We start from the raw sequence: 13,094 nt of genomic DNA on the forward strand, positions 1-13,094 counted from the left end.
ATGTGCACGGGAGAGTGGAGGAGAGAAAACAGGAGAGGTGGATACGGCAAGGGAGGAGGGGGTGAGGAGGAGGAGGAGGCAGAAGAGGAGAAGGAGGAGGAGGACGAGGACATGGGTGGGAGAGAGGCAGGGTGTTGAGTGAAGTGCAGTGTTTATCAGCGTTCAGGATGTACTGTTCTGTAGATTTGTCTGTAAATGTCATCTCCTGTGCTTGAGTTACAATAGAGAGAGCGCACACACACACACACACACACACACACACACACACACACACACAGAAATATCAAACAGCAGAAGCCATTTGTCCACACAGCACTAAATCACTCCCATTTGACTGTCGGGGGGTTTTTTTTCCCCCTCCCGTCTCTCTGTACCTTCTCTTCCTCTCATCTCTTTGATATCACTCCCTCTCATCTCGCCCTCTGTGTAAAGAGTCTGGCGAGATTCTGACGAGCTCCTCACCTGAACCAGAAATACAGACATCAAAAATACAGAAAATGGAAAAATGATATATATGTGTCAGATACATGCCAAAACAGATTGCGACCCACCAGAGGAAACACAGGGACGAGGGAAACGGGCAAGGCTTTCATTCCCAGCCATGTGCCCTATTGTCGTTTTCTGTGTGAGACAATGTCATGTTGGCCTGTATGAGTGAAGAAGACAAGACAGGAAAACGGTTCCTGAACCGGGAGGTTTCAGCATCCACTTTTAATGGCTTTCTTTTAGCTCTGTTTCTTATCAGGCGGCGCAGAGTTTGTTTCCTGAGCCTATCAGAGAATGGTCAATGAAGGGAGCAGAAATCCTGTGAGTAAATCACACCACGGGGACTTTGCAGCTGTCAGAGGACGTTGTTTACTTTGTTTTACTACCACTATCCTGTTGACAAGACGAGGCAGTGGTGTGATGTAACAGAGCGGTCAACAAAGCACAAGCATCCAGCCTCCGTCCTGTAAGCCAGGTGCCAGTTCACAACAAGGCAAGATTAAAAGGAGATTCACTTCATTTCTCATGTATGACGCCTCGCCCATTCAGAAGCAGCTCACAGATATGAGGGCTTCATATCAGCCAGAGAGGAAGCAGAAGGTTCGTATTTGAGGTGAGAGGAAACAAGTCAAGGCAGGACAGTTGCATTGTCATTTGGTCGGGTCGCGCTTGAACACTTGATCGGGCGAAAGTGTTTTCACAAGACATTATGGGATGTCATTTCTTACAGGTGCTGGATATACGTATGCGCTGATATGCAACATGTGTCATACACTAATGCACTCTCCGGGTCACTGGGCAGCCAGGGTTTGATTGTGAGTGAAATGGTTTGTTGACTACGCCTCAGCAAGAGGAAAAAGGAGTTTGTGCTACATGAGAGATTACAAACAAAAGAGGATGTGGTCTCTTTTTCAGAATACACACAAGTTGTTTCTTAAGATAACTTAATTGCTTTTTGTGACTGTGTTTTTGTAGACTTTTAAATAATGTCAAAGTTGCAGAAGTTATTTCTGGTGTGGACACTAATTGGAGTAATAAAAATAACAAAAATAGAAAGTGCATTGTTCTGTTGTTAAATAAAGTTTTTCAGTTGGAGTTTTCCTGTTACTATTACTGATAATTTTCTAAACATTTTATTGAAATGATTGATACAGTCTTATTGAAAGAATTGAGGACAATATCATCAATCTATATATGTACCATATTACTTTTCAAAGGTCTAACTGAGGAATAAACTTCATTAAAGAGCTTACAAATTTCTTTTTTCACAGTCAAGCTCACAAGTGACTCAGGCTGAGAGTGAGCACAGTGACATCTTTTTATTTCATCTGATGCATGGGACGATCAGGTTGTCTCCACAAGTGGGAATTCACACAAACAAGGATGAAACTTCCAAACATTAAGAACCAAAACACTTTATTTGGCTAATAAACTTTTGAGTTTGTGCGTGTGTGTGTGTGTGTGTGTGTTTAAGAATACACCTTGTGAACAAACAGAAGAGAGGTACAACTGACCAAAACTAACAAATTGTCATGAGGGACATAATAGTCACAAAGAGCTACACAATGGCCATACATTGATATTACATTAAAAAACTAAGAATACACTTTTTAGGAAATGAAGCAAAAAACACATGGCATAACCTGTATGATCTGGGTGTATTGTTTGAGCGTTATTAGAATAAATGGTGACCTTTCACATGTCATACCTCAGTCAAAATGGCATACTAGACTCAATTCCAGTACGCAAAAGAATCAGAGAGACTCTTGGGAAGGTTTTGGAGATAAACATATTCTAAATCTTAAAAACAAAAAAGAGAAACAACTGCAAAACAACTTAGACACATGAGACAACTGAATAGTTCCATAAAAAAGACCAAAATTTGATGCAAATAACAATAAAGTAAATAACTATAATAAAATATATGAGCCACAGAAAAGCACAAAAGATGCAAAGCAACAAAGATATAACAAAAATCTGCAAATAAAAAAAACCCTCAATAAAACAACCAAGCCTCATTTGCATTGGTTTTATTCTTGTTATCGCCAACAAGAAAATAAGTAATGCAAATAATTCCAAATAATATCCTTTCTAAAAACAAATTCAAGTAAAACGTTCAAAGAAACACATAATTAAAGAACACAGAAAAAAAGAGTATGTGCACTGTGTGACTTTGATGTATTTTTCCAGAACAGAACAGATTTGAATGATCCCGTGCCATTAAAAAAAAAGTGTCTGCTCATGACTAAATTCAAACTGTGGAGGTGCTTACTCAACAAAACACACTCTGATGATGTGTTTTGCATGTTCTGTTTTCAGAACTTAATCACTTACTGACGCGTTCGTGTAACTTTGCTGGTTTAATCAGTGTAATTATCCCGTTATGAAGAGGTTTAATTAATACTCTAACCGAGATTGACGTAAACCTCCACTCTGTGCGCGAGGCCGTTCTCGCGCCTCTCCCGATTCGTAGGATTCGGATGTGACGTCACCACGGCAGCGCGCTCTCTAACGGTCTCCAGGGCAACGCCGCGTGCTGCAGTGACGCCAGCCCGGGCCCCAGCTCGTGGTGAGTGGGCGTGACTCGCCACGTTAGCCCCCCCCCTCCACCCTCCCAATACACACACACACACGCGCGCGCGCGCGCACACACACACACACCCTCCCTCCTCCTCCCCACCCGCGTCTCCCGTCAGTGTGGGCGGGCCCCACTCAGAAGAGAGCGAGCGAAACACGACACCCCGAGGACGGAGCGAGGCGCGGGGGGGAGGAGAGAGACGCACTGAGTGAGTGGTGCGAGAGTGAGTGGAGGACTAAAAAAGTCCGTGAAGAAAGAGAGGTTCCTTTCTAACGTTAATTTCTGTCCGAGAAGCAACACCGCGCCGCGGCGGAGGGATGTCAAACAGCGTGGAAGATGCCGTGAGTCACGTAACTTGTTAGAAGAAGAAAAAGAAGAAGAAGAAGAAGAAGAGAGAAGCCCGTGTTCCTTCCAGCTGGCTCCAGTCGGGACGGTTGGCCGTTTCCCGAGCAGATTTCGAGTTTACGGGACGAGACGCGAGGAAAGCGAGCGAAGTCTCTGACGGGAAAGCGAGCGCGTCTTCGGTCGTTCGGTCGGCGGAGAACAGGAGAACCGGGAGAGCGGAGGAGCGCGGCGGCAGGAGGGAGGACGGCCAGCGGCAGTTAGTAAAAGTTTGCCGCGGCGTGTCTTCACCTAGTTTTCCCACATTGAAACCCGGAGCCGGGGGGGAGAGGCCGACCGACACACTGACTTTTCTTTCCACTTAGCAACTTCGTGGAATTGTTCCAGTTTGGCAAAGTTTGAGCGTCCTGCTAACAGCTAGAGAATGAAAACACCTGGAGATAGTGGTAAGTTTTCGTGATTTCTTCTTTCATCAACCATTGTCTCTTTTTGTTTACTTATCGTGGCCGCTGTCGGCAGCGCTAACAGTATCCGCATTAGTGATTAATTAACAAGCCCCGCAGTGAACTATCAACATTCGGTTTCCAGCCTGAGGGCTCGATGGAGACCTGTTGATTTGGAGCCGTTCTCACGACTGCTGCTCGCTTCATCAGTATGTAAAATCTGGTGCAGGTTTACTACTGTACTTCAGAGGAAGTGGTTAGACTACTGTGCTGTAGTTAAAGCGACATCCTCGGTGTCATCCTGAAAACCCAATTTCACATCCCGCTACCTTCCAACAGGCTTTGTGAGAATCTTCGAAACACTGCGTGGGGGTGTTTCTCCTGTGGAGACTCCTCTTCTGGTGTTTGTGGTGTTAAGGCGATTGGCTCCTGACAGGTATATATGGATCGAGCTGATATTAACCTAGTAAACTGAGCATAACATTTGCCAGGTACTTGGCTTGTCAGCATATTAGAGTGAGGAAGAGGGGGGATTCCCAGCAGTCAGCTGAGGTCTGTATGTCTAATTCCTGAAATGCTTGCATAAGTTTGTTCTTGCCTTCCTTTGAAGCCAGTGCATTTTTTCTTTATAAACGAGGAAGTGGAACTGCTGTCATGTGTGCCATCTATGCAGTTTATTTGTCAGTCATAAAACGTGTGCCTCATTATGAAACTCGCAAAATTGATCCTCTACAGCTGAAGATGTTTAGTGGATAACATCTAAAAGCAAGCTTAAATCATTTATCATATAGTATTCATTGTGTTGTTCTCTGCTAAACGATATATACATATTTAATCGGTTTATTTTCCTGTAGGAACAGTAGAATAACTTTCTAAGTAGTTACTGGTAAGCATTTGGCATGAGGCCATGTGTGAGTGTGTGTCACTGAAAGAATAACTGAGCAGGACCCTTTCCACTTGGCACGATCCCCTCCCTTCCCCCAATCGTGTCCCCTCCTGACTCCCGCTACAGCCAGCCTCAGCCCCTCAGCCCCTCAGCCCCTCAGCCCTCCACATTCCTGCACACACACCCACACTCCCTGCAGCCCCTGAGGAGACTGAGATGACATCAGGCCACAACCCACCACAAGTAGCCCTTTTATGAAGGAACCCTGTGTGTGTGTGTGTGTGTGTGTGTGTGTGTGTGTGTGTGTGTGTGTGTGTGTGTGGCAGCAGATCACTCAAGTCCTTCTGGGAAGGCACTAAAAATTGATTGTGTTTAGGCGGTGGGTTTGATGTATGTAGTTCGAGGAGTAGTTGACTCCTGTTTGTAATGTGTTCAGTAAAGCAGGTTAACTGGTCCTGTATTATTAAATTGCGCTGGTGCTGCCATTCAGACAGTGCTTAGTGCTACTAATAACGATTACAACATTTTATATTTTTTTTTCAAATGCTTAATTTCATCAGTTTATGTGAATATAGAGTTAAATCATAAAATTTGATGCATTTGGAGAAGCCACAACAAGTTTATTTGTGAAAACAGTTAACTTCTTTATCAGCTATTATGATCCGGGTTCATTGTAAATTTTGACATACCAGCAAATAAGTGAATAAACTGTTAGCAGAAATATGTTTGTTATGTACAGCCATTAAAATTCCTCCGGTTATTACATTTTTATTAGTTATCTTAATTAACTAATTCATGAGTGATTTTAGTGGTACATTGTAGACATAAAAGCTCTGAGTGATTATGTGACCACAAACCTGATTTTATAGCAACACTAAACAGTTGAATAATTGAACTGGGTAATCTATGTAGCTGTCCTGATCGACCGGATCTCCTTCTGTTGCTGCATTTTCAATCAGAGCATACGCTTTAACCTTTAACCTGTGTTTATATCCTGAGATTTACACTGAACATATTTATTGAAAGGATCTATCCGCCTGCGTATATCTGTAGGATAAAAATGTAATCAAACATCCTTGCATGTTTGGCGTTGGATTATGTCTCATATGCTGGGACGCTGCCGCTGTGGAGCTTACATCGTTTTTCTTCTTCATCACTTTACACTCTCCTCGCAGTTGTCTTTTCCACGGCCACTTTATTAGCCTGAATAGACGACAGGATTTTTGCTGAGGCAGAGATGGGGTGATAAAGCAGGAAGTGACGGGGCTATATCTCCATCTTTTGTTGGTGGAAGGGTGTTAGTTTGGTGGTGTTGGAAAGCGTCCAAATCATTTTCTGTCCAATCACTGCCTCTTACCTGTGCTTTGCCATTGTTTGATGTTGTCAGGCTTATTAGTTAGAGGCTAAATATTCCACATTAGTCAGTCAATGGGTGGCTTATAAAATCTCAAATACATTTTAAACAGTTACACCTCAAGAGCTTTGCTAATGATTGATTGAGCTCTGCTGATAAGGACTTACAGAAACACAGTCTTAACTGCCCCACGGTGAGTCTCTCCCTTCCTAATGTGTTATCAACACGCCCCCACACACGCTCTCTCTCCGCACTCCTGCTTTTGTCTTTCACCCGTTTTCCTCTGTGCCTCCCCGAGGGTTACAGTTTTCTCTCCTGCCACCTCCGTCATTCTTTTCTCTCTCTGACGGGATAAGGACTGGTGTGTGTCTTTGTGTGATGGAATTGCATAGTGGGACCCCTGGCTCTGGAGTGGCCCATTGTGAGTGTGTGTGCGTGGAGTGTGGGACAATGGTGGGAGTGGGGCAGGGCCTGGGACTGATTGTGTGTGGACTTGTGGGGCCAGGGACCTCTCATTGTGGTAATAATGGTGTGGAGTAGCTCATGGTTTGGTAGTGCTTTTGACACATGAAGAGACTGCTTCTGAATATGTGTGAAATCCATGTGTGTGCGAGTGACGGAGGTACATTTGACCATCCAAGTCAGTTTTTCATCTGTCACTAACATGTGCAGTATCATTTATAATTGCTTTATGTTGCTCTCTGGCTCTCATAAGTTGTAGAGTTGCCACAACTATTGATTACTGTTTATTCTGAACACAAACTCACACACAAACACACACACACACACACACACACAATCCTACCTTATGATGAGATAGGGCAAGAAACAAAAAGGTGGCTTATGAGTAATGAATTGAGAGGGAATATTTCACCTTTTCCCTGTGTGGGTTTATGTGTGCGATTGTGAGCATATGCTTTTCAATCTCAACCACTGCTGTGATGATAAGCACCGCGATTAGCCTTATCTGCGAAAACTCCCTTGCAGTGCTGACCACAGCAAAACCTCTACCTCTCACCATCCCCGTACAGTTTTACAGCCCGGTTTATGGGGCAGTATCCTGCTGTGACCACGCTCAGCCAGCATACTTAAAGCTTGAAACAGATGATGCTCTAAACAAAACTGGTTATCTTTTATTTGGAATAACAACCAAAAATTTTTTCTGGATGCTAAGAATTGACTTCGCTTTGCTGCTGTTAATATCAGCTGCTATGGGACACTGTGCAAGCTATTGTGACAGTTTTCCTGATTGAACTAAGGGCTTAAATCATATGCAGCCCTTTGCCTGAATACAGCGAAGAGCTTTAGGTTGTAGTAAATCATTCAATTTGGCCTCTCAGTATTATCAGTGCTAACTGACACTGATGTTACAACAGAGAGAGTGAGTCTTTCCAGTGCAGCGTCAGCATGCCCCACTTTTCCTTGTCACAACAGTGCCTCATAAAAGTTTTGATATGGTCTTCAGTGACATTAAGTTGACGAATGACTTCTGGTAGAGGGGGGCTTCGGTTGTGGAAATGTCTGTATTTAGCCAGGAATGTGACCAAAGGGAACAATGTGCTCAGCCAGTCGACACTAATGGACCTCCCCACCATTAGTCCTGTGCCGCCCTTGACCACGGGGACAAGAGAGACCACAGCCAGTGAGGCAGCCAGTTACCCTTCACAGCCCAGGGTGCTTCTGCCCGGCCGTCCAGCACTTCTCTCGGGTCATTCTCTCCCCCCGCTCCTGACCCAGAGAACTTTACATTAACCTCAGATCAGACCAGTAGGCCTTATAGATTATTAGGGTCTCAGTTGTGTTTTGATCAGCTATGTGGCTGTGAGGTTGGAACTCCATTTAAAATTCACATTTCACTCAGATAATCCAGTTGGAGAATTAAATGTGTCCTCGGGCCATGTGTCTATGTCTGTGAGCCTAGTTTTACTGTGACGGCATTGGCCGTATCCTCAGCCTGACCTCGTATTAACTGTATTGGTTATTGGCCAGAGATGGTAATGGGTTGAGTCTGTATGTCTGAACATGTAGAACTGTCCAGAGATAACTACCACTTTTGATGAACATACGTGTGTGTATACACACTCGTACACTCTGCTGCTTTTTATTGGAATTCTTGGACCTCCCACATTCCTGCTTCGGAGGTTAATAGTTGCCGGCTGTGTTGAATTACACATGAGGGGGAAAACACAACAGTTACTGAACGCAGTCACTGTCATATGCATTCATCCAGACATATTTTTAATTTCTCCTAAGGAAGATGTGTATGTTTTGTGTTGGGAGATAAATAGTATACTTTTGTAACTTAAGCAGCATCTAAATGCATGCACACTCCATCATACACACACTCACACTCGCACATACACATGAACACAAGGGTCTCTTTTCAGATGGGTATCAGAATTCATGTTGAGAATGCAGCAGGGTGTGTTGGTGTGCATGGATTGACCTGCACTATTCAGCAGCTGTTTGTGTTGTGCGCTTGCATGTGTATTGAAATGTAATATGGGGAGTTTACAGAGCCGCAGTGTTGTGGAGGTGACTCAGTGTGAGGAGTTGAATGGCATGCCGTGGTAAACGAATATGGAGTGTGTATATGAAGGAGGCAGGATTTTCTGGGTGGGCAGCTCCGTAAAGGTATTACTTGTGAACAAAGCTCGAACATCGAGGCCCGTGGGTGTATGTAACAGCTTTTCGGTGACAGTGGTGCCACTGAAACTGATCTGAACACACACACACACACACACTCAGAAGATCAGGTAACTTAATATATCTGATCCTTGGAGATGAGAGGTTTTATTTTGGATCCTCTTCACAACACAATGACCTGTCCCTCAGGTGAGGCGCTGTGGACTCCGGGTGTAAGCTGTCAAGACCATGTCAACATTTAGGCATGAAGCTGAAAGCTACCACCTCCTCCATTCCTCCCTCCAACAGTGGCACTGCCTTTGACCACACCTCAGCAGATACACACAGACACAGTAGTTGGGTATAATCCTCTGTTGATGGCGCTGCACCCAACGGCTTCTGTTTTTGTCAGCCGCCTGGCTTGGCCTGCATGGTGTTGTAATCTATACTCCTAATCTTCTTAGATTAACCCCAATAATACTGGTCATGCTGAGGGCATCTTTACAGTGAGGGATCAGCACCTAGCGTGGCTGCTAATGTACATACCAGACTAGAACGTCGCTACATAACAGGATCCACCGTACCCTTTAAACAGAAGAAAGAACTATGATAAAGCCTCCACGGAATCTCTTAAGTGTTGTGTGTAGGTGTATTGTCCTAGAAGCATGCAAGAAGACTGTATATGTATTAAAGTTATTAAGATTTTTTATTTACTCTTTTGTTAGTCACTGCTCACAAAGAACAGGGCATTTCATCAGAGCTATATTTGTCTGCTGCAGCTCAGTTCAAGGTTTTGTGGCATAAAAGAACGTGGTCTGGAATCACAGTTATTCTTTATCAATTCTCTGCTACGTGGTCCTTCAAACATACTTAGTGTATGTGTGTGTGTGTGTGTGTGTGTTTGTTTTAAAGTGTGATAGTGACTGAAGTGTCCCCCCTGTCTCAAGTGCTGTGATTCAGGAAGGTGGTGAGTGGCGCTCCTAACCCCTCTCTAACCCCTTAAGTCCAGCGCCGGCAGCAGACACTCCCTGCGGAAAGGCAGCGGTGTTTGAATAGTTCCTCTCGCTATTTTTATCTGGGAATCTGCCTCTGTGCTGGACCCAGGGAGCAGGGGTGGAGGGCAAATATCTAAATCTAATTTCAGACGATGGGAAGTCACCAAACGGACTTCTGTGCCACTTGCTGTGTGTGTGTCTGTATGTTTGTGCGCGCGTGTGTGTCTGTGTGTGCGTGTGTGGGGTTGGCTGTCAGGGTTTGAAATGCTGTCTGGCGCCAAGTTAAACTTTCTCTCTTGTCACCCCTCCTCGCCTCGCTCCCCTCCCCCACTCCTCCCTGTCTTTTCCTCGCCTCTCTCTCCTTGCCCTCACCTCATGCAAGGAAAGACGGTCACGTTTGAAGTTTTCTTTTCAACCAGTCTTTCCTCTTTTTCTGCCTGTCTGTCACTGCGCCGGCACTTTCTCCCCCCTCTTCTCTCTCGCTCCGTTCCTCTGTTTCTCTCTCAGTCTCTCCGTGTTCAGACATGTCCTCGTTTGTACGTCACAGCTTTTTTTGAACTTTGAGCCTATTCATCCAGGCTTGTGTATGTGAAAGTTATGCACGTTCAGAAGAAGGAAGTTTACACTGCATTGTATTGTCATGGGCAACAATCAGAGGATTCAAACTTTGAAGGGATGTTGCTTTAGTAAACTTTGCCCAGATGGAAATAAAGGCGTTTAGCTCTTTCTGAATGTCATTCAGGCTAATTATGAAATAACGGTTTTGTGTATATGGAGGGAAGAGAACATTGAAAAAAGAACATCCTCATTTTTTTATGAGGTGCTTCTTTTTATCCGGACATCTGAATTTATAGCCAGATGGGGCCGTGTGTGTGTGTGTTTGTGTTTGTGTTTGTGTAGGAGACACAGATAGTGTTTTCATTTTCAAACAGATTCTTGTGTGTTTGTGCGCACACCGACGCACACGCCCCAGTAGGGGAGTCAAACCTTTTTAAGCATCGATTGACCCCCCCCCATCCCACCATCATCTCCTCCCTCTCACTATCATTTCTGTGTCACCAATCCATGGATTAATACCCCAGTGGCAGCTCTTCTTCCATTAGCCTTCTCCTCCCCTCTCCCCCGCTCTCCCCTGCTTCATGTCACCCTAACCCGTCTCCTTTTCCTCCACTGGACACCCTGATTTATCAGCCAACATAACTCGGTGTATAATGTGGAAGTCTGCATTAAAAAAAAAAAAAAACAACAACAAAAAAACATCAGGTCACTGTCAAAATGTGTCAGGAAGAGATGACGGGTGTTGTTAACCTGCCACAGTCACACGAGAAGCTCGAAGGGAAGCTCAAAGTCAGGTGTTGGCCTCAGTGCCTCTAGCTGTTTGAACATATGTCTAACAAGACACACGCACATCCTTTAGCTCCTTCCAAAGTATGCGATCATTGGCAGAATGAAGTGAAGAGAATTTCCCATCTCACTCGGACAAACATCTGACTCTATTTTTGCCCGCTGGCCATCGTCCTCTTAAATCTTCATAAGACTTTCTCCTTGCTGAACTCTGGCTTTTTCTTTGCTTTCCAGGTGCATGTTTCGTGTGTGCGTGTGTGTTTCTGTACTTTGTGTATGTGTGTGTATGCTGGCCTAAAAGAAACTGAATAATGCATTGGATCATTGGAAAGGTATTTATAGGGAAGCAAAGTGATTAAACATTAATGACAGAGATGGCCATCAGTGCTGCACATCATATAGCATATCCCCTGACACACACACACACACACACACACACACACACACACACACACACACACACACACACACACACACACACACACACAACAGGAGGAAACCCATTCATCTCATCAGTGTGATGGCCAGTCTTGTATAGCATATCGCACTTCACTTCTTAAGTGTTTGACCCAGAGATACACTCTCAACTTTTAAGATCGTGATGCTGTTGGTCATTTGTTGACGTCTGAGTCAATTATTAATGCTTGGGAAGTGATACATTTACTTAAAAGCAGTGATATTTAGGTTCATGTGTGTGGTCTGCAGTTCTTTATCCCAGCAGCTTTTCTAGTTGTTTTCACTTTTAAACAATTCTGGTTTTATCTATCTCAGTATTGTCTCATGCTTAATCTTTCATTATGTTGAAATTTATATTTGCATAAAGAGGAATGCTACACTGCACTCTGAACAGTGTCACATTTTCAAAATAAATTAAAGTAATAGTTCTTCGAAAAAAGGACAGATGCTCTCTCATTGCACTTTTCTCTGACAAGGCTGCAGCTGCATGAAGTCGAAATATAACAGGCAACCAGAATATGATTATAGTTAAAAGGGTCAAACTTATTATGACAACAAAATTGCCATGACATCCTGGAGGGACAGCTTGTGACTTCCTCTTCGAACATGCCGTTAGCTTTTAGTTCTCTAGTAATTTTGGGGGGTGAAGGTTTGGGTTTTCACTGGACTTGTGGTTTGGAGTGAACACTTCATTTCATTCAAATTGTACATGGTATGATCACGGATCTGTAATCGTGGAAAATTTGTGAAACATACTAAGGTTAAAAGGTTCAAGTGGTGTCTGTTTCAGACTTATGAGACTTCATCTATAGCTGAACATGGATGGAGTTAAATCAAATAAATACCTCATCGATATCATTTTTAGTTTATAGTGACTCGTCCCACCTCCTGCCGCCTCTATGTACATGTGTTCTACGTGTGTGTGCTTCCTCTGTACAGTAGCCCTGCCCTCGGTCACAATAGTTTTATAATGTCCATTTTTAGCATCAGATGTGGCCCAGTGAAATTATGTAACAATCAAGCAGTTCCATCCGAGTGGGCACACACACACACACACGCACACACGCACTCGCACACATATAGGCTTACTGTACATATGCACACAGTGATTGTTGTTTTAGGAGATTAAAGTGTTAGAGAACAGTGAGTTAGATCCCCTGACCAGTCACAGGGTGAGAGGGAAAGCGAAAGCCTAGAAGAAAGGATCAATCACAGCAGAGCGATATTTCTGAGCCTCGGGGAAAGGAGGGGCAGGCCGTGAAGCCGAACTGGAGGACCTCAGGTTTGGTGGTAAAAACATGCTTGGTCACTGTGCCTGATCGGAGGCCATAAGGCCAGTGTGTTTGCTCTTAAACCCACTTTTTTGAAGCTTTAGTGGGGAATTCATTGAAGCTGTCACATGTACTTTTGATTAAAACACATGTACACTGAGGGATTAACTGGCATATGGCACATCAAGAAAAAAAAACTTTGGAGATAAATTGAATATAGATGTTGAATCCAGTGATACATTTCATTCGTGTAATCTCTGTTACTTGTTTGGCATTCAGCTTTCAGCATGTGCATTTGTGGTAAACAGTAAGAC

General features: G+C 44.0%; 1 protein-coding gene across 2 annotated transcripts in view; it reads left to right on the forward strand.

The window, feature by feature from the left end:
- Positions 1 to 3,259: 3,259 nt before the first annotated feature.
- The window catches only part of erfl3 (Ets2 repressor factor like 3), a 47,393-nt gene continuing 37,558 nt past the window's right edge, over positions 3,260 to 13,094 (forward strand). For both annotated transcript variants that reach the window (XM_030103097.1, XM_030103098.1), the window contains exon 1: positions 3,260 to 3,852. In XM_030103097.1, coding sequence (XP_029958957.1) covers positions 3,831 to 3,852 — 22 coding nt within the window. In that variant the 5' untranslated portion in view covers positions 3,260 to 3,830. The remainder of the gene's footprint in view (positions 3,853 to 13,094) is intronic.

Source organism: Salarias fasciatus, chromosome 11, assembly GCF_902148845.1.
Source record: "Salarias fasciatus chromosome 11, fSalaFa1.1, whole genome shotgun sequence".
Lineage (NCBI taxonomy): Eukaryota > Metazoa > Chordata > Actinopteri > Blenniiformes > Blenniidae > Salarias > Salarias fasciatus.